At 45.7% G+C, this 22,743-nt stretch overlaps 1 protein-coding gene across 3 annotated transcripts in view; it reads right to left on the bottom strand.

Annotated features, from left to right (window-relative positions):
- Positions 1-2,806: 2,806 nt before the first annotated feature.
- The window catches only part of Samd13 (sterile alpha motif domain containing 13), a 33,814-nt gene continuing 13,877 nt past the window's right edge, over positions 2,807-22,743 (bottom strand). For all 3 annotated transcript variants that reach the window (XM_075978966.1, XM_075978965.1, XM_075978964.1), the window contains exons 2-3: positions 19,925-20,036; positions 2,807-4,020 (exon numbers count right to left, since the gene is read on the bottom strand). In XM_075978966.1, coding sequence (XP_075835081.1) covers positions 3,877-4,020; positions 19,925-20,032 — 252 coding nt within the window. In that variant the 5' untranslated portion in view covers positions 20,033-20,036 and the 3' untranslated portion in view covers positions 2,807-3,876. The remainder of the gene's footprint in view (positions 4,021-19,924; positions 20,037-22,743) is intronic.

Below are 22,743 nucleotides of genomic sequence, written 5' to 3'. Positions count from 1 at the left end.
TGTGGTTCAAATTAGTCCCCATCCATCCGATCTCACATGTTTTTACCATAAACTCTACTGGCATCCAGGCAAGCACTTTCCCGCTGCATACATGGTACGTGCTTCCTTATGGCAAACACGTTTGTGACCCGTTGTAGACCAAGGTCACTCTCTCTGAGATCCAGAGTGAGGAACCAAAGCTCCCACCTGTGGAATGTCTGCTAACTTGGTGGCCTCTTTCAGTGATGGTGATTACCGCTAGGTGGAGAGGCACAGAACACCTTGAGCTGTTATTGCTGCAGTGTTCCTTCGCCAGTCTGCCTGCTACGGGTCCTTCCTTCAGTGTGTGAGAATAGCAGGCAAGCTTTAACTTACTGATTTTCTGTGAAAGTTGTTATCAGCTGAGGGGTGCTTTTCATATTTTTCTATTTCCCTTTCAACCATCCCCCTGCCCTGAACACACACAGGGAAATTCGAGGCTGAGTTCAACCCGGAAACAAACAGAGTTAAAAGCCCGTATGTTGTATTATTTGCTCTGAGTGTTTAGTGACCCACTGATGATAGTAACTGCATGTTGTTCCCAAATACCCCTTATTCCTCATATGCATTAAAAGGAGAACAAACCCTGAAATTTAAGGAAGCTTGAGCAAGAAACAGGTTCTAGAAACAGGCATCGATGCAGCCTGGGGGTGCCACACCTTCTTACGGTGAGGAGCCATTTTCATAACCAGAAAGGAAATCGCATACAGAGACTACCCAGTTGCTCCAGTTTGGGGTGATGCTTTGTCAGGGATTTGACCTTCAGTTTGGGAGTGGCTGGGGTTCAGTTGTTTAATTGCTATGGGCTTCTTTGGTCTAGGTTACAATTTGTCCATAAATAGAGGTAAGGTGTAGTTCATTATATAGAGAGACCACCCGGGGTCAGATTTTATGCTTACATAAAAACTCGATTTCAGTTCTGTAACAGTAATGAGGCGTGGGCTCTTAACTCGCTTCACAGGCTCTCAGGAAAAGGATAGTGTTCTTTGCAGCTTATGAATGGCCATGAGAGTAGTTCTGGTCAGCAAGATGTAAGATGAGGCAGGAGAAATGCCCTAGAACAGTGGTTCTCAGCCTGTGGGTCACAGATCAGATATTGACATTAGGAGTCCTAGCAGTAGCAAAGTTACAGTTATGAAGTAGCATTGAAATAATTTTATGGTTGGGGGTCACCACAACATGTGGAACCGTATTAAAGAACCGCAGCATTAGGAAGGTTGAGAACCTCTGTCTTGCTCCTTTGCTTCCTCTTTCCCTCTGCCGTTTGGAGGTCATGTGGTGACGACAATGTCTCAGACAACAATTTTGCACTGAACAATGATGGAGCTAAGAGACAGGAGAAGCTATGCACCTGGACTCACCAACAGCGCAGCATCACCCCCGCCTCCCTTCTCTGCACAGTCAGTCACACAGTCTCTGCACAAAGGAGACGCGCATCTTACTGCTCCAACAGTAACGAGGGTGAGTGGGCAGTCCTCGGCACTCCCAAGGGACCTGTTTCCACTTTACCCAGAGGTGTTGGAACAGATGAAATCTGCGCATTCCTCGAGCTAACCTTCATAAAAGCTATAACCAAGCTCTTCCATCTTCTCCCACCTCTCATCCAGGTCCCTGCAGGCTGTGTCTGACCTGCCTCTGTCACCTTCCCCAGTGCCCATTGTGCCCGTGTCTTGGGTGGGAGTCTGGGACTAGAAAATATGCCTTTTGTCGTCACTTTTCCTGGTAATAGTGCAAAGCAAAACATTAAGTTCTCCACACCCCATAACCTCTTTAATTGCAGCAATTTAAAATGCGATTTTTGTTTGAGATAAGGTGTCCTCAATCCAGATCAGCCTCAAACTCACTGTGTATCCCAGACTGGCTCAACCTCTTGATCTGTCTGCCTTCAAGGGCTAGGACTATAAGTATGTGCTCCCATGCCCAGATTAGGTGGTTCTGGGAATCCAGGCAGGCACCAGGCACTCAACCAACTGAGCTGCACCGCAGCCTGGATGCGTCTTTGAATTTGGAACTATCCCATTGACTAGGTCTCGGATGCGTCTTTGAATTTTGAACTATCCCATTGTCTAGGTCCCGTCACGCTCATCTTTAGATTTTATGTTCTTAGGGCTGAAGAGACAGCTCAGCAGTTAAGATCACAGGCTGCTCTTCTGGAGTACTGGGGTCTGATTCCTGGGACTCACATGACTCACAACAATCTGTAACTCCATGGGATCTTTTGGCTTCTGTGGGAACCAGCGGTACACACAATACCCAGATACACATGTAGACAAAACATGAATTTACATATAAAATTAAAAATAAATTGATGTTATGTTCTTCAGAGAAATGGTCCCTATGGCTAGTCTTTAAAATAGGAAGAACAAGCAAACTCAGAGGTCCAGGGACTCCCTGCTAAGCTGTGTGTCAAATCATGATTGTGATAGGCAAGTAAGCAATCCTTGGCTAAAATACCACCTAAAATTGATTACTGGGTGGACTAGAAGAAGGGAATGAGATCTGTGGGGGTGATTTAGCTTATATTAGGTTCAAATTATATAATAGTCTACATAATTTAGCTTTATTTAAAAAATTAAATTTATTGTGTGTGTGAGTGCGCGAGCGTATCCCAGGCTTTGAACTCAAGTTCTCGGGTTTGATGGCAAGAACTTTTACCCACCAAGCTATTTCATTCACTCCAAAGTTTTCTTTTTAAAACTTAACTTCCTCCTTGTGTTTTCAAGGAGACATTGTTAATCTTTAATCCTCAAGGAAGGGACCAAATGAGAAGAAACCAAAGACATATTGGTGAACTGAAGCAGTGTTTTATTGCAATAACAAAGCATCACTCAACAAGTATGGACAAACATCACTCAATAAGTGTCTCTTTGAACAGAGAAGTAGCAAGCTCACTTTTTCAATTTCTGAAAGACAAGTATTCAAACCAGGGACCAACACAGCATAGGACAATTAAAAAAATATTACAGAATCATGGAGGAATATATATGTATATATAAAAATATTCTGTGCTATTAACAAAGCTTTGGGATCTATTAACTCTTGGCAAATCGCTTCAGAAAGAAATTGTAAATACAAACCATAAAGTAAAAAGCAAAACCGACCAACCAAACAAACAAACAAAAAAACCCCAAAGCCCCTAAATGTTTTCTTCAGCAACAAAAGAACCAACGTAAGCAGGAAATACACACCCCAGCCCCCCTCCTCCCGCCCCCGTGACAGTGAGGAGATTACAAGGATGTCTCCAGTGCATAGCATGTCTCTCTTTGCAGAGAGAGTTCTGCTCCGAAAGGGAGCCTGGTGCATGTCCGCATCACACACAGCACAGAACGTTTCTGTGAAACCTTAAGAAGGTCAAGTGGAGAACCCTCTACAAAAAAAGGGTGTTGGCAATTCCATCCATGGAACAGACGTCTAGGAGCAGAGCAACTCAAGGGAGGCAGCACTCCCTCCCTCTCCTCCCCTCCCCATGGAGTTTTGTTTGCTCTCATTTCTAAGTCTACAACCCAAACCACTCCATTCTACAGCCATCCTTGTTTTTAAGGAGTTGGTGGAAAACAATCTATTATGAAACAAAGAAAATTCTTGTGATTTCAAAGCTCCCCAGGGGAAGGGTACCTCAGAGCCAATGATGTCTTGGTTTGACAAGGACAACCATCTTACATAGTCTTTGCTGCTCCGGGCTGAGTCAGCCAGCTGATGGACTGCCTAGTCTATCCAATAGGATAACACTTTGTTGGATTGAAATTCTTTACATATACACATGTATGTATGTATTTTGTTTGTGAAGTCTCACAACATGAAACTAAATGACATCATTGTGTATTTTGTTTTGAGGACTGAGACCTCAGTTTCACTTTACTATGAAGAGCTGTTCTTTAAATGCTTGGTCTGAAGAGGTTTAACATGATACTCATAGATTTTCAGAGCGGGCCCCAATTTTAACTGAAGTCCTGTCAACACGTCATTTCTTGTCATCAAGAGCAGGGATTTTCCATCAATTTCCTAGAATGGAAACAGAGAGGAAAGCCGGTGTGTGAGTAGGCCCAGAGCTCTTGGTAGTGAAGATACAGGGAAGGGAGAAGGCAGGAGTTATACACTTGTCTCCAGCTGGAAACCACTGCAATCGTATCAAAATAGCATCTGCTAATATGTCTTCCATCTTCTCCTTCAAAACATAGTCTGTTTTGAGATTAAACACAATCTACAGCTGATCTTGTTTTCAAGATCCTATCACAAATCTTAAGAAACTCAGGGGCAAGATTATAATAGTACATACCCACCGCAAGGATCAGAGAGGTTCCTTCTGAAAGGGATAAGGACATGTGCCATCCATAAAATATATCAAAATTTTCCAGAGTTCCCTAAATACTTAAGTTCCCAAACAACCCTATAAACTACAACAGTCAGGGATTATCTTAATCTATAGGCAAAGCAAGGACTGAACAAAAAGTTTACTGCTTGACACAAAATTAGGGAAGAGGGACACGGAATTTGAAATCTTGTCTGTTCAGTCTTTGTCCACTTCTGTCTCCTCATCTCCCCTCTGAAGGAAACCAGGGCTTTAAGGGCATTAGCATAGGGGCCAGCACTCTAACCCCAAACCCTAGTCCCAGCCCCCTCTGCTTAATGTCATAATTAAATGTTTGTTATCGAGATGGTCTAACGAAGTCTAGACTCAAAGGTTCCTGGAAATCTTGCTAATTACAATAGCAGGCCCTCTGGGAGAGTCTCTCTTCTGGTCTTCCCTCAATCTGAAAAGCACTGTCTTCCCACACAGAGGCTCTCCACCACACTGCCACTCAACAGATCAGGAACACTGCTGTAGAGGTTAGGACCCTTCCAGCTGCCAATCCCCTTCCCCTGGTGCTTTACAGCCCATCCCTTGGTCCTTCAGGTATTTTGGAGACAACAAAGGAGGAAATTAAAATGGGCTTCTCACAAATGAGATGAGAATGGTCTGAATGGAGAGGGCGCTTTGAATTTACGGAAAGGAAGCTCCAAGAATGTTAGCTGTGGCCCTGCTTTTGTTATTGCTCATAGAAGAAACTGTGTGTCTCTGCATAAGAGTTTTGTTCACCTGGGTTGATGAGACAAGGGGACACTGCAGTGACCACATAAAACTGTGACCCTCTTTACGCTACCCCCTAGGGAAGCCATTGCTCCCACTCTCCTGGACCTTGCCAGGCTGTGGAGAAAACGTGTTGAACTCTAAGAGTGTAGAGAAACAGCAGCAGGTCAAACGGGCTAGAGAATTTCCCACTCTGCAGCCCTTGCTCCTGTCTCCTGGGAGATGTGGGAATGCAACTCCACTTCCTGTATGCACTCCTTGAGCTACGCAGGACACACTTCCTTGTCTTTCTCACTTCCCGTGCTCTCCGCCGCTCATTTCACTGTCAGCCACATATCATCAAACAGCAGAACAAGGAATTGCTTCTGGCTGTCTCACAGCGTCGTTGACTTTGGGGATCATTTATTTTTCAGCTACTAAACGTCTCATGCTGATTTCACCGCGCATGAAAAAGCAGCTGCTTCAGAGCAGTTGGAAATTCCAAACATGGGAATTGACCAATCCTAAAGCTTAGACCTTGAAGTCTCTCTCTACCCTCTTCCGTCACTGCTTTAGTGAGAGATTGCCCATCAACAACACCTGTAAGAGTTCAAGTTGCCTGTTAACTATTTTGAGGTGAACTTGCTTGAGAGGAGTTGTGGTCGCCAAAGAAACCCCAGGAGCAGAGCAGAGGGCAGTATGTGAGCATAGCAGGACCCAGGACACTATGTGACCACGTCACTCTAATATCTGGTGACCTCAGAGCTCAGCCTCTGCTCCGGATGAGATGGCACTGAGCCCTGCTCCATCGACAGAACCCTCTGCTTCCAACAGGCACCTCTGCGCTCAGAGCCTGTTTTCATGTCTACACAAGCAAGCTTCCTTTGCTAACCGAGCGTGAATTGTGGAAAGAAGGAATCAGTGCTGGCCAGAATCCCCCTGCGACTCAGCGTTTCTGCCAAGTGTCTATGAAAATGCTGAGATCTGGATTTTCCTTCAGACAAAACGGAAGATCATGTTTTATGTTCCAATTTGATGATTTCCCCTTTGTTCCCCAGGCACAGTGCAGTTCACCTCAGAGCAGCGGGTAGAAAGATCCGTCTGGAGACAGTCACTGGGCAAGTGCTGAGAGGTACTGTCACCTGCTCACAGGGCTTTCCCTTTAACCCTGACTCTAGCTGCTCCGAGGGCAGAATGCAGTACTGGGCGACTGTGAGCTTCTGGTCGGACAAGCAGCAATCTGAATCCTACCACAACCTAGGGGGCAGGCAATAATTTAGCAACCAGGGATTCTATTTGGTTGATCTCTGTCCACATCCTTCTAGTGTACATTTGGCAGCTTGACACCCTTATATGCACATAGGCCCTTTTCTGAATAATGAACCTAGCAACACGTTAGCAACCTTGGACCCTCAGCTGCACTGAATCTCATACACCCCACTCCAAACAGTGGGTGGTTTCTTAGCAGATGATGGCACTAGTGCCTTTTGAATTCATGTCCACCTTTGCTTCCTTTCTGTGTCTTTGCCAGAAGGATGCAAGCGTATCCCACTTAGAGTGAGAAAATTCACCAAGATTAAAATTTTCAAGACCTGCATAAGAACATTTGCTTCATCAAAATCCCACCAATGAGAAAGTTCCTTGATAAAAGAGCTAATAATTTGTTATTTAACTTCCATAATAGATTATAATTGCAAATGAAACCCAATTTTTGCTAATCAGCACCGACTGGAAACTGTAGACTTCATCAGAAGTGTTTCTGAGGAGGAACTCACCCAGATCCCAGCAGTTTATTAATATAGACTGGAGGGGTGCAATGCAATCAGCAGACTCTGGCTCAGCAGACCCAACCAACAAACGAGAGTTTGTAAATATATCACAATTAAAGCGAGAACAAAGATATAATTCACACCCTGGGATTTCTGTGTTAATGGGCGAGCATTTTCTAGCTTAACTGGCTACAGTGTTCCTTTCCTGTCTTCACACATAAGCAAACTCCAAATTCCTGTTGGGCCAGAACGTTAAAAAGTCTGTCTACTTAATAAGTTCTAGCAAGTCCTGATGCATTGAAACACGGCATAGAGATGATAGGTCTGAATTTCCAATTGAACTGAGGCCCCAGATTTATAGATCAAGGGGGACAGAGCCAATTACTTTACTGGGTATTAGGCAGGGATGGGACACGCCGCTATCTCTTTAAGCCTCATTTCCTCTTCTGTAAGATGAGGAAAGCAGCCACTGAACTGCACTGCTGAAGGACTCAGAGAACACGATTCCAGACATGTGCTCAGCAGCCAATGTATGACACGGATGTAAAACCCTTAACCCTTGACTCGCTGTCAGCATTGATCTGTGGGTAGATAACTCTTTGAGTTGAACTTGAGCATATGAACCATGGGAAATGCATAGGGAGGGAGGTGACATGCGAAGAGAGAGACAGAAAAATAAGGCTAGGGAAAGAAAAGGGAAGAGTCACCAAGAAGGTCATTGGGTGGCAAACAGTGGAAGAGCCCTGGGATTCTGCCTTCCAGTGCAGTGTGTCTGTCCCCCACCCCTTACTGAGTGAGAAAACTGGCTGCAAGGTCAGCTCTGCTCCTGGCTGTATTAACATCTGGCCCAAGACTTCCCTCCACAGGGAGGAGGGCTTTGGGCTAGGCAGACCTCTGTCTGTGCCATTCGACCTCTGATCCCAACCATCTTTGATGGGTGTCAAGACACACCAATCTCCTTTGCAATTCCTGGTGAAGAATACAATGGCAGTTCTTACCAACCACGTGAAGGGGTCTGTCGAAGTAGGTGTTCATTTTCTCTTTTCATTGGCCCTCTCATGTTCTCTACGACTTTCTTTGTGACAACTCTCTTACCGTTCACTATCTGGCTACAAGTGGTGACCAGCCTGAACTTCCCCATTCCATGGCTTACATATGGTACAAATGTCTCAGAGGCAGCAGAACCAAGTCTCGATCCTAGGGGCACAAAAGTAGAAAATCCCGTGTCCATGATGGGAGTGACACTGAAGAACGAGGACGAGGCTCTTCTGGACTGAGCCATGGGACCAGAGAACAAATGGTCTCCTGAGAAGAGGTCTTCATCTTCAGGGACCTTCTGGAAGGTGCGGCGTGCCCTCTGAAAGCACACTTCTTCCTCTAAATGGGTCTTGTTTCTGGCATCAGCTCTGATTTCCCCGTTGGTATGGCCACTGCCCCTGATTTCTCCTTTGGTACGGCTCCATCTAGACCTGTCATAGTCCTTTCTACTCTTGGCATCAGACAAGATGCGATAGGCTTCTGCTATTTGCTTGAATTTCTCCTCTGCTGCTTCCTTGTCTCCTGGGTTCTTGTCTGGATGTACTTGCAGAGCCAACTGGTGGAAAGCCCTTTTGATATCAGAGGAGGAGGCATTCAGAGGTACCCCCAGTACTTTGTAATAATTCACCATGTTCCTTCAGACAGCCTTGCCCACCAAGGGTTGAGATTTTTGTAGAATTTCCATACAACTTCAGAAAGGAAGATGGTCAACCTTTCAAGTTTACAGCTTTGAATTTCCTCACATGGTTCTTGAAGTGAAACGTCTTTTGGTGGGGAAATTCTTCCTCAGTGTGTGGGTCCTTTTCATGCCACCATGCCCACGCCCTGCCTCTGCTGCTCACTGTGGGGTGACTATGAGGTCATCACTTTCAGCCAGTGACTCTCAGCGGATGCTGGGCCTGCCTTTGTGTGAGAGAGGTGGGAATCTGAGATGGGCGCTACAAAAACTGGAGCGACCCGATCTTATTCAAAGACAAACACACATACAATAACTAAGCACATCGTGTGTGTCTTGTTAACCCATTTCTGTGGCTTAGACATTATTTGTCTTATTTGTAACAGCCACAGGTCAGCAGACCCAGCATCCACTTAATGTCACTGTGGGGGCAAATGCTGTTAGTGGCCTCCTGAACGTCACTGTGATTTGCCTTGTGCTATTTTAAATTGTTTTATTCTACTATTTTATGTGTATGGGTGTTTTGCTAGCGTATGTGTCTACGCAGCACTTGTGTGCAGTGTCTGCAGAAGCCAGAAGACAGTGTCATCACCTGCAACCAGAGTATACACAGCTGTGAGCCAAAATGTGGGTTCTGGGCACTGAACCTGGGTCCTTTGGAACGGCCTTGCAGGCCCTGCCTGTTGTTATTTAATATCCCCACTGGCACAACGGGGGTCATGGGTTGTGGTAATCTTAATTTCTAAAGATATATATATATATATATATATATATATATATATATATATATATTTCTGATGAAAGAAAAAATAAAATTCATTCATCAAGCAAAGAAACTGGTCAGAGGCAAATAAATCTAAGCAGGGTTTTTAATGGATGCACGGAGGGAAGAGGAGCAGAAGTTGACTCATTCAGTACATACTTCAGCTGATCTGTCAATGTGAACCTTCTGGAACTTTAGCTCTGTATTTAAAACTGAACTAAGTAGCGATATCAAAACCACAAATGCCATTTAGAAGACATGACACTGGGGGCTCTAGTGTAGCTGGGGCGTTCACTACCTGTCTCAATCCCTTTCTTGTTGCTGAGGCAACATGTCCTCAGAAAAACGACTTAGAGGAGAAAGGGTTTATTTTGGCCCATTGTTCAAGGTCTAGTCCACGGTGGGTGAGCTGAGGTAGCAGAACTTGAAGCAGGTGACCACACGGCACCCGTGGACAGGAACCAGACAGCAGGGACTGCTCGATTCCCTTTCTCCCTGTGCAGACAGCACCACCTCCAGCGGGTGTTCTGCCCACCTCAGTCAAGCAGACAGATAAACCCCACAGGCACACCCTGAGGCTTATCTCCAAGGTGACTCCAGGCTGTCAAGTTGACCACGGGCGCTGAGCATCCCACACAAACCATCTCATAGGACACACAACTTGACATTCCCAGAGTCTCTGTAAGTCAGCGCGGTGTGTGACTGACTTGTGATGGCCTGAGGTGAGGGGTGGAGATGCACCTCTTTCGTGTGGACCATGAAACCGTGTGCTTAGAGCCCCCCTTGCTCTTCCTCCTTCCACTGACTAGTGTTAGTGACCAGGGGATCTTGACAACAGCCGCCAAATCTCCTGGACTTTTGGACTATATAGTGAAGCAAGCCACCCTCATCAACCATCAGACTGTTGCTGTGAGGAGAAATAAGCTATTTGTGGTAGTGATCCACCTACATTTAGGACCTATTCCTGCAACGCCATCAGCCGGACAAGTCCAACCTCGGCAGCACTAAACACCAACCAGCTGCACCCATCCCGCCGGGTGTCTGTTCGCCCTCTGCACTCAGAAATCAACCTTTCATTTCAACTCCGTGCGCTGCACTCTTCTTGGTCCCTCCCACAGCCTTCTGTGTGAAGCCTACGGCTGATTGGGAGCCGTTCTCTCACTAACCCTCTAAGGTAGCCTTCCGAGGCTTACAGCCTTCTTACGGCCCATGCCACAAGCGCCCAAGCCAGGAGAAGCTGGCAATTCTGCACCTGTGACTCCTAGACCAATGCTGCCGACAGTAACAGGATAGAACCATGAAGAAGACACACTGCACAGCCTCAGCCAGGCTGGACCAGTAGAGAGAGAGGATTCAGTTTTCATCATCTCCTTCCCATGCTCCTTGGTGCTCATTCTTAACCATTTCTGCTGTTCTCTAGTTTTGGACTGAACCTCTGCCCCTTCCATTTCACTTCAAGCAGAATCTGTTTCCTGCTTAGTTAAACAAAACAAACAAAAAGAGAAACCGTCTGGAAGTTTCCAAATGTCTCCCAATGACAGAGTGCATTGGATCCTTCAAGGAGATGAGCCAAATGTGGGCTGATAAGTTAGGTCTAATATGTACCTGGGTCGCCAAGGAAACCTGTGGCATTAATTCAAAAGTCTGGGGACCTGAAAATGGTTGAGGTGGGAGGTGGTTAGGTGGGGGTGGTTGCTGATGCAAGTCATGGTCAGCCTCCTAACGCCTGAGAACTAACAGCTGCAGTGTTTGATGGAGAAGACAGATACCTCAGACCACACAGGGTAAACTCATTCTTCCTCCATGCTCTGGTTTCCTTTCCGTTGCTGTGATAAGACGTTCTGACAAATAGCAACAATGTAGGACAGGAAAGCGTATGTGGCTTACAATTCCAGAGCAGGGTTCATCACTAAAGAAGTCAAGGCCAGAACCGAGGCAGTAGAACTTGAAGCAGAGACCCTGGGGGAAGGCTGTTGGGGACTTGCTTACAGGCTCAGCTCAGCTGCTTTCCTTGAATAGTCCAAGACTACCTGTGCAGAGAATAATGCTGCCCACATGGCTGGGGCCTCCTAAAGCGATTACAGACCAAGACAGCCCTGGTAGAGGCTGACCAACCTGATAAGTACAATCAAGTGAGACTTATTTCTCAGCTGACTTCAGACTCTGGAAGGTTGCCAGCTGATGGTAAGTAGGACACTCGACCTTACTGGTCTACTAGTGCCACCCTTGGCTCAGATGACACCTGCCCACACTGCGGAGATTACAGTTCTTTAGCGCACTGATTCAAATGTAATCTCCTCCATGAACGCTCCTGTAGATACACCCAGACCGTCATGCTGCTTTAGCTATCTGGGCATCCCTTAGTTTGGTCAAGTTAACACAGAAAATTAAGCATCACCAATGTCTCAAACGCAGTTCAAAACAGCCTTGTCTTGATCATTCCTTCATATTTTTAAAATAAAATATTTGAAAATGTTAACCAACCGAGCCATCACATATGGTTAAGATTACATTAGAAATTTGTATTGTATTAAAATATCTGTTATAGGCTGGTAGATGACTCGGCAGGTAAATGCACTTTCCCCAGACCTTGGTGAGTGAGTTTCATCCCTAGAATCCAGTAAAGGTGGGTGGAGACAATTGACTCCCCAAGGTTATCATTAACCTCCACATATGTGCTCTGGCATGTGCCCCCCATATCATATACAATACACTCCCCAATTAATAATACCTAAAAGCTCAAATGTTTAATTTTTAAATTAAGTTTTATATCATATAAAATATGCAACATTAACCATCTCTAACTGTATAGTAACATAATTATTCTTACCAGGTTGTTCAGTAATCATCACTACCTACTTTTAAATGTTTTCTGTCATTCCAACCATTAACTTTATATTCATTAGAGGAGACTCAGCTCCTGGCGACCACTAATCTGCCTGTGGATCTACGAATGTCTACTTCAGATGTTTCATATAGATGAATTATATAACTATTACTTAGCAAGTTCTCAAAATTCATTTGTGTTGTATCTGACCTTCAGCCCTTTTTATTGATGAATAATAGTCCATTTTATGTACATACCACGTTTTATTTATCTGTTTATGTGTTCATGGCTTTTGGGTCATTTCTGCCTGGTCGCTGTGAATGATGTGGTCATGGCCTTGCACAAGTGCAGGCATCCGAGCTCTTCCCTTAATTTCATTTTGAAAAACTGCCGAGTCATGACAACTCTATGCCTAACTTCCTGGAGAGTCACCAGGTTTCCAGAGCGGCTGTACCATTTTCTATTCCTATCATTGGACGCAAAGCGCCTGTCTCTCCACATACTGGTTCCTCCACGAGCAGTGCTGAAATCCTCCCTTCCCACAGCCTGGGGGAGCTCAGCTTCATTTAACTGTTCTCCTTTCCCTGCCATTTTAATCCATTGAATTCTTTTGGCCACTTCCTGCATATTAGTCTAGATTTCTGTCTCAGAAGAGAGCACACATCCTACATGACCGTCCAGTGTCTGCTTCTCCCCACACTGTCTGCATGCCTCTCACCACTCAGTAGGAAGCGTTCTCCACGCTCTTCTCACCTGCACCCCTGAAACCCACTGGGCAACTTCCCAGACCTCACTAGGACATGACTTTTTGAGAGATTTTGAATTTGTTGATTAGCTCATTCTTCATAAAGCCATCCCCTTCCGAGACTCTAGACAACCTCTCATCGCTGGTCTCCTCCCCCCATTCCTAATGGTGACTTTTCTCAGCTGCTTCCCAAAGGCGCCACAATTCCCCAAACAGTGCCACCAAACAGCTTAGGTCTAAGTGTCCAAGCATACAGGTGGGGTCAGGCACCCAATCCCAACCCTTACACTCATCTATCCCCATGTGGGATTTGTGCCCTTCAGTGGATCCCTAGTGCCTCTTTTTGCTAGGGGAACCAAAGTTTTTCCCATCCATGCTTGCTTTTCAGTTCCATCTCTTGCCAATCTGCTCAACACCCCTTAATACAAGTGTCTTGGAGCTGCCAAGACAAAGAATATTGTTTCATAATCCCCTGCCTTTGTGTTTGGTCTTTCTTCTGCACAGAATATTATGGACTTTCTTCAGGAGGTTCTCCTGACTGTGATGGTTTTTAGTGGCTTTGTTAAAGTAATGCTTGCTGTAACTATTGCTTTAATACTTTTATCCTTATTTTAGTGGGTGTTGTCACAACTATGGAAATCACCACAAGTAACTCAATGCCCCTCCACCGTTTCCAGCTGTTTTGTCTCAAACAGCTGACCGGGGTACTTTGGTTTATTCTACGTTAATAAATGCACTTTAAGTAGTTTTCATGACCAGTGTTGCCTTCAATTAATTCCCTTTGGCTACTTCTATTAGCATTACTCTTTTGCTTGCATTTTAACTTAAAAAAAATTAATCCCAGCACTCAGGGAGGGGAGACAGAGGCAGGTGGATCTCTGTGAGTTCAAGGCCAGCCTGGTCTACAGTGTGAGTTCCAGGACATCCAGGGCTACACAGAGAAACTCTGTCCTAAAAAACAAACAAACAAACAACCATGTTTTATGAACTGAAGGGAGTTGCCATATCCCCTATAAATTGATCATATCATAGAATATTTTAAGCATTCCAGAGTTCCCCCAACTGCTAAGAAATACCAAGCACCAGAGAACCTTGAATATTTTCAGTGCTATTATTACAAAATGCTAAGATGAATAAAGTCTTTTCTAAGGTGTGAGGTTTTAATTGGGCTGATGCAGAGCTGACTTTGTCAAGGAGCTGGAGAAGCTCACGTTTCACTCAGACACTCTGGCACTCATGGTTTTCGGACACATTTCACAGCGGGGCTCCAGAGCTGGTGATGCTTGAAGCTCCACGAAAGCTGGTCTTGTCCCTGGTTTGCTGAGAATCCTGAATCCAGAGGCACTGAATTTGCATGCCTCTGGGCACTGAGCTCTGTGTTGCTATGATGGGTTTCCCACTTAGCTAACCCTTTCTAGGTGGGAAGTGTATCTGACAACATGCAGCAATACCAAGTTCTGTTCATCTTTATTGAGATGGCACCCTCAAAAATTTGATCCATGCTAGCAACAATGAGCCAGCTGAAAAGAAAGTTCAGTCTTCAGGTTTCAAATCGACTTCACCGGATGGGTATTTCAGATAAGAGGCTGTTTTTGTGGCTAAGGGAAAGGTAACGGAGGATAGCTAATTAGCCTCTCTGAGTTGCACGTTATTGTGTCCTGATATTCTGAGGGGGAAAGTGATCTCAGAGATACACAGTGTTCCCGAAATAAAATCCCTGACATCACTCACTTACTCATAAGAACGGGGACTCTGCACCACATGGCAGTGACTGAATGTCAAGGCTCTCGCGTCTTCTCCTTCCATACTATGAGTACACGTGAGTCGGATAGACAGAGACAGAAGCAAGGTAACTGAGCACCCTTGGAGGGACTGTCTTTGTGACCTGTGACTAGATCCAGCTTGAGTGGTGAAGAGCCTCAGACAATGCCACTGTCAAGACAGAAGGCATTGCTTGAACCAGACAGTGTTGCCTTTAGCGTTTGCCATCATAACGTTCTGAGGTAGGTGGAGGTATTTTTGCTGAGATTAGTCAACACAGTCTCTGAAAGGCTCTGAAGAAAGTAAAATTCTTGACATACTTGGATTTAAAAAACCATGCAACCCATGCCCATGGTGGGTAAGCATCAGTTATTTTTTTAAACACTCATTTTAAAAAAATCACTATGTCAAAAGTGTCTTTCTCATCTTGTTCTATGCCATTGGAAGTCCAGTTCAGGAGGACCTGTCTCAAGACGGTACCTCGGACTCCAAGTAGGAGCTTAGGCAATGTTTTACTGTTGAACTCAACACTCTATTTATATCTGAGTCCTATCAAGCAAGTGTCCCAGGATCAACCAGTGAGCATGAAGAAATCAGGAGAAAATAAACCAGGGGTCATGACCCCCCACTCACGTCTGTTACTAAGATACTTGGGAAAACAAGCTCTTTATCTGTCTATGGGCGAGACGACGCTGGCATGCGGTCATCACTGCCTTCTATCCCACTGTCACTAACCAATGGATTCCCTTGCGGACCCATGCTAATGAGTCCAGCTGAAGTCCCCAGGTGTTGAAGAGCATCAGCCTAATGACAGAAGTCACAAGCTGGCCCCAGGGAGAACAACATTTCTAGTCACACAGAAGCTACCAATGCAGCCTGAACTCACACTAGGTCATGATGGTGGTGTGGGCAGTGGCTTAGACACACTCGGTCATAATGGTGGGGCAAGCAGTGGCTTAAACACAGTCAGTCATGATGGTGGAGGAGGCAGTGGCTTAGACACACTTGGTCACGATAGTGGAGTGGACAGTGATTTAAGACTCCCTTCTTAGTAGTGTTTATGATGTGCCTCTGGCTCAAGCAAGGCTTGTCAGAGAACCTGATGGAAATACCCGAACCACAGGGAAACTTAATAGTTCTAAGTGCTAAGTGGCAGCAGGGCATATAGAATGAGGAGAAGAGGTTATCAATTTCCGGTGACCAGCCAGCCACCTTTGTGTAAAGCCTTCTGTGAGGGTGGACAGAGCACCCTCGTGCATTTCTTCAGCTCTTCGAGAAGGGCACTAACCCTGCCACGGGACTCTGCCCTTAGGATCTCATCTATGCCTGGTTTCCTCCCAACGGCCTTGACTCCTAACATCATCCCAAACCGCACTAGGTTTTCATTCTCTGCAGGTGTGACGGGGAACTCTAACATCCAACTGTAGGAATCGGCCCTGAAACAATGATCTCCCAATCATCGGCAACTGGGTTGCCCATCCTGGATCTGCTCTTTTCAAGGGCCGGTTAGTGGTTGCTCTTTGTCTTACACGGCTCCTGTCAAATGGCAAGACAAGCCTCGCCCTGGGGAGACTTTAAAGCTATTTTATCATGGTTTTCTTGGCTACTGTGATCTGGCCATGTACCTGAGAAAGACACAGCTTTAGTCTGGAGACAACCTTCAGCGTTCACCTCAGGATATAACTAGTGAGTGCTGACTTGGGGGTAAGTGTCTGGGAGAGGCTGGACGTGGGATGTGGGTGGAAGAAGCAGGTAAATCCATTAGAGGGCCTGCCTCAGTGCCCAGGACCATATCACAGCATGGCATGACAGACCATCCTGGCTTATTCAGTGAAGTGTAATTCCTTCAATGGGAATGAAAATGTCAGAACAGGAGGAAGAGCTCCAGAAAAGAAAGTCATCTCTAGAGTCCAGTTCAAGGGCCTCTCCTTACCCATTGCTCTACCTTCCCATGGATGAAGGAGCTTGAACTTCAGGACTTGCTCCATCTTCTGGGAATTCGTTTACGAAGCTCCACAGTTGGCAGACTAGATACAGCGATGGTGTGGGGACTTCTCAATAAAATGTTCCAATTTACATCTCAGTGTCTCCAGTGCCAGAATGAGGTCATCCCTGAGAGAAAATGTTACTGCCTGGCCAAGCTCTGTGGTGGCCACTCTCCTTTGCAAGGCTGTGTATGGAATCTGTAAGGCCTGGAGAGCATGCTGTCTCCTCACATGTAAGGCCTGGGGAGCATGCTGTCTCCTCACATGTAAGGCCTGGGGAGCATGCTGTCTCCTCACATGTAAGGCCTGGGGAGCATGCTGTCTCCTCACATGTAAGGCCTGGGGAGCATGCTGTCTCCTCACATGTAAGGCCTGGGGAGCATGCTGTCTCCTCACATGTAAGGCCTGGGGAGCATGCTGTCTCCTCACATGGCATGTCTGATAGGAATCTGAGCAAAAATGCAACCTGGAAAGGCTTCTGGTCCTCTGGGAACCTGGCCAGAAGACCTTTTAACTGAGCCCCCCCTTTTTTGTGAACCTTTTACAATATTACTTAAATTTAATTTTAGAAGAGAGCTACTCAATTTCAATGACACAAATGGACATTATACTATTAAAAAGCAAAATAAAATATGCTCTAGTTGATTAGCTTCTACTTTCCAACCCAAGCTGTTGTTTTCCACTAGGTTTTTAATATAAACATTTTCAGACATGAGGAAAATATCTTCTGTGAATATCTACTACCTCTTAAATCCTATAATTTAAACTTTCTAAACTTAACTTCATTAAAAATACATCCTCCCCAGACACTTGAGTTTTATGTCACTGTTCAGTATTCTTATAGTTCTTTTCTTTCTGATATAAAATGTATAGGTCATGGAACATGAAAATATGAATAATTTTCACCAGCCAGAGTATATGCAGAGACCAGTGCAGACACCTAGAGCCCACAGCTGGATCAGGATACGGTGCTATATATCCCTCCAGTCCTAGCTGGGGTGGTCTGAGTGAGAATGTCTCCCATAGGCTCAGGTGTTTAGATACTTGATCCCTGGTTTGTAGTGCTCTTTGGGGAGGGTTAGGAGATGTGGCCTTGCTGGAGGAAGCAAGTCACTGTGGGCGGGCTTTGCAAGCTTATAGTCTCTTCCTACTTCCATTTTGCTCTCTCTCTGCTTTGTGTGTGTGGTTCAGGATGGGAAGTATTAGGTACCTGTTCCTGCCACCATGTCTGATCCATGCTGACATGCAGATTCACCATGGTGGACTCTTACCCTCTTACCCCTTTGGAACCATAGCCCAATAAATTCTTCCTTCTGTAAGCTGTCTCGGCCATTGTGTCTTATCATAGTATCATGAAAGTAACCAATAGACTAACCTTTGAGATACACACACATACACACACACACACACACACACACACACACACGTATGCATACACAAGCACACGCACACATGTGCACACACTGCCTATAATTCTAGACTTTATCAGCATGCACTCACATATGTACACACATACCCTCCCATGCACACGTGCACACACACAGTGCCTACAATTCTAGACTTTATCAGCATACTGAATGTTGGCATCAGCAGAAGTTCCCCTCAGATCCCTTCACAAATCATTCCCCACCTCTACCTATTCACACCCAAGCACTGATTTTTTTTAAATTCAACTACTGATCTGTTTGAGCAGTCTGAAAATCTAACCTGGCCCCACTCAGCAAGAACTCGGTTATGTAATGCTCTTTTCATTTAGGGTAGTTTTACTGGGACTCATCTACACTACTGTATGCATCAGGAACTCATTTGTTGGCATTACCGTGTAGTATTCCATTACATATGAACCTCAGTGTGTATACTCCTTTTGTATACAACTACAAACCCAGGTTTCCAATTTTTGCAAACTTTGGAAAAAGCTGCTAACAACAGTTTTAGGCGAATCTTCTTACAGACATGCTTTCATTTTCCTTTGGTATACCCAGGGGTGAAAGCACTGGATCTTGGTGGATATGGTGATTGTACACTGGATCTTGGTGGATGTGTTAATTGTACACTGGATCTTGGGGGATGTGTTGACTGTACACTGGATCTTGGTGGATGTGTTAATTGTACACTGGACCTTGGTGGATGTGTTGACTGTACACTGGATCTTGGTGGATGTGTTGATTGTATACTGGATCTTGGTGGATGTGTTGATTGTACACTCTCCCCAGCAGTGCAGGGCACCCTACTTTACTACACAGGCACACTTGGCACCGACTCTCTTTCTAATTTTAATTCGCCTAGTGGGTGTAAAGTCATTTAAGCTCTACTTTGGGAATTTTTCCAAACTAGCGAAAAATGACATATGTATGAGGATCAAGTTTGAAGGAAATATTGCCTGAAGACACAGGCGAAGGTGGCATTTAAAAGGTTCCTTTATCTGAATTTGCGCCGCGCTGATGAAGGGATGCAGACTAGGTAGCCAGACACACTCATCAGTCTCTAATTTTCTCAACTGGATTATGGGACAATGAAGTTAATACCTAGAAAACTACAGCTTCTGTCGCAAGAGGGATAGGAGCTTTGTGTTCTGATGGGTGGACAACAAGTTCTCCCCCATCTGCCTCTGCCTGCTCGATAGTCTTCAATCACTGAGGGAAGAGACACCTGCTCTCCCTGTCTCTAATCTCAACCCCTGGCCCAAGAGAGAGAAATTAACATTTTTAACATCAACACTGTGCTAAAGGGGGGCAATTTGTACCTCTTTCCTTTAAACTGTCAGAACAACATTTCTGACAATCAGCTATGGACAATCTCATGCTGAAGATGGGAAACAAAGCCTCAAAGAACTCCAGTAACTTGCCCCCCCCCCTCCACAAACCTAAACTCGACTCTGTACCCTACGCTCTACCTTGATGAGCACCCGTAAAGCAAGTCATGTGCTGAGCAGCCCCTTGGGAACTGGAGCCGGTTGTGGTGGAGAGTGCTATGTCTCTCCAAAGCCTGCCTCCCTCCCTCCCTGCTGTCTGCTTCCTCCAGAGTTTCCAGCAAAGACACGACTGAACCTTCTACTGTGAACATGACCAGTCCTGTGGAGGGCTCAGAGAGAGATGAGCTGAGGCTGCCTCTCTGCAGCTGTGCTTCAGCCGCTGACTTTCCTCTTGGAGGAGGAACCACCAGCTGCCACTCTCGCGTTCCTCCTTGCTGTCTAGGCGCCTCTCGGCCCCCTCACTGCTCTCTGGGCTCCCTCTTCATTCCCTGCTCAGTGTGAACAGAGGGAACTGACATCCTGTGTTTCTGCAGTCTCAGTTACCTGTTCCTGGAAAGCACTGGCTTGCTCCTCAAATCCTGCTGTTCGGAAATAATTGACGACGTCCATCACAGCCCAGTCTGCAGGATCGGGAGGCCTTCCATTTTCCATGGAACTGCAAAACACAGATCCAAGGTGTCAGAGTGTGGCACAAATGCAGGGATCAACAGGCTACACTGTTTTGCCCTCCAGGACCCATCTGGGCCAGCTCACTAGGAGCCTGCTACTCACTTCCCTCAGGGCCTATTCCAGTCTACCCACAGAAGGGCTCATGATGCTTCTTCTGTGTCTTAGCTTCTTGTGATCATTACTCATACTGGAGTAGCCAATGATTTCTTAGTAAAGTATTTGACTTTTAATGAAAATGGTTCCCACAAACACTGTTTAACTTAGAGACATTTAGAGTGGCCCAGTCACTTTTGGTGGGCTATCGTTTAATATTCCTTCTGCAATTCAGTGTGAATATTTACTTTACAATGTGACTCTAACACAGGCCTCCCAATTCAGAGAAAAGGCCATTTCTCATAGAGCATGCTTCTCTGCTGCATTCTGTCCCGACCCCTTCTGACACTCTCTCTGCCTGACGAATCCGTACCACTCCAAGCAATTCAGGGCTGCCTCTGTGTTAAGGTACTTCCTGGCACTAGGAAGTACCTAATTTATAATCTGCTCCCAAACCCAATACTTCATTCATTGTAGCGCCCTCCATGCTGGGTTAAGGAGTTGTGGGGCAGAGACACACATCTGAACGTGGCCGGTCCTCACCGTATTATTCTCAGTGTCAGTCAGCACTGTTCAGAATGAATGACAGCGACTAAAGAGATGAAAATCAGGCATGTTTGAGAGGCCTGGGTAGCCTTTCACCCTGGGTTCAGAGAGAAGCAAGGCTCTGCAGTTTCTGGGACTCTCCCTCATTCATACTTGTTTCAGGAGCACCGCCTAAACCTCATCCACGGCAGTTCACAGAGGGTCCAGCTGATCACACTGTTCCCCTGATCAAACCCTTCAAAGGCTTCCTGTTCCTGTGGCAAATTCCCATGAGCTTAATGGACATCCTATGGGACAAAGGCCTCCACTCTCCAACTAGAAACACATTTGGGAGTAAAAGGCATAGCAAGCCTTACGTGCCCTACAGCGTTTCAGGGTGGTCACTGATCAACAGCGTGCTGCAGATGGAAGCCGCAGGTTATACAACAGCTAAGGAGGACATGAACCCTGTGCTGTGACACAGCAGGCCTAGAGAGTTTAAAAGGCCATTAAATGTATAAAGAAGTCAAGAGAAGACTATTCATTCCAGGCTCTGTGGTAGGGATGCAGTCAGCCAAGGAGCCATGGCAATATCCTGGAGACCACACTGAGGATTCCATACTAGGAAATCAGCAAATGACCATCTAGGAAGGGGTGAGCTATCAGAGCCACATTTTGAGGAGAGTGGAAGAGGACCGAGGAGGGGAGAAAGAATGGGAGTGTGAACTTAGTGCAGTCATCTGAGGAAATCGTGATCTCAGACTAGGGGAGTAACTACTTAGATTAGTTACCTTCAGGCTATTTTCTAGCAAAGAATTATCTGCATCTTGTTTGTGCCTTGAGACTTTACAGGAGGCTGAATTTAAAGACAATGGGCTAACTAATCCAGGGAAGGATATCTTACAGCCACTTAGCATCAATGCTGTTACAAGGCTATGATTTACTAGGAAGGGCCACACTGAAAATTGGGAGCAAAAGCAGAGTGGATGGATTTGAAATGCCTGTAGATTGCCCAGAAAAGGCGTGCATTTAGTGTTGGGACCAAAGAAATGGTAGTTGTTAGAGATTAGGCGCTAAAAAGAAACCAAGTACATTGTCCGGGGCAGTAAGAAAGAAGCCTTGCGGACACTTGGTGAGGAGAAAGCACGGTCACTGGTACAAGATGTAGATTCGTCCGACAGACTTTCCCTTGAGAAGTGATTAACCCGAGGGCATCTTTTCTGCACCAGTGGATGTAGGGTACAGTTTCCTGAGGTTCAAAGGCCACAGCCATCACAGTCCAAGACAGCTGGCTGCTTCCGGAACAGGAGACTGACTCTCATGTCACTGTGCCTCATTGGTTTGGCAGATAAGTAGGAAGAAATACCATAGAACCATAGAGCCTTCTGGAGAGTAGGAAGTGCATGGCTGGACTGGACTCCCTGTGGGCAACTCCAGAGAGGGAAATGCACGAAGAAGGTACAAGGGACATCCCAAGAAGTTGATGAATGTCTGCCAGAAGAGCTGTGGTAGCAAATGGTACAAGGTCAAGAGATGGGCCATGTGTCCTGTACTGGCAGGAGCACGGGGCAAGGCTGCCTGAGCTCTTCGGACCTCAGCATCCTTCTACCTTGAACAAATTACAAAATTGACATCTGCCCTACCAGGCTTTGGTTTTACTTTGGTTTCATTTATCTCTAGTCTCCAAATACCTCATTCTTTAACTACGACTCTCTCCTGGGCCACTTCTTATTATAAGAATGCAATTTTCAAGTTATGTTCATGGGGGCTCACAGGTAAAGGGTTACATCAAGTCTCAGAGGAAATTTTGGACTTAAACTTTTGAACAGTGTTGAAACTGTCAAGACTTTGGTCTTCCCTGAATTTGACTGGGTGCATCTTGTATTATGGGATGGCTGTGAGCCTCTGGGGAGTAGAGGTGGAGGACTTTGATTTGAGGTGAAGGACACCATTTCCCAGAGGCTCATGTGATAAACCATACAAAGTGACTGGCTGCTGAGAGCAGCCACTGAAATAATCCGTTGATGGGTCCATAATTTGATGGCATTGCTGGCATGACTGCATTAAGGGTGGGC

This window comes from Microtus pennsylvanicus, chromosome 7 (genome assembly GCF_037038515.1).
Source record: "Microtus pennsylvanicus isolate mMicPen1 chromosome 7, mMicPen1.hap1, whole genome shotgun sequence".
Taxonomy (NCBI): domain Eukaryota; kingdom Metazoa; phylum Chordata; class Mammalia; order Rodentia; family Cricetidae; genus Microtus; species Microtus pennsylvanicus.
Note: the sequence above shows the minus strand (reverse complement) of the source record. Positions and strands in the feature narration are given on the sequence as shown.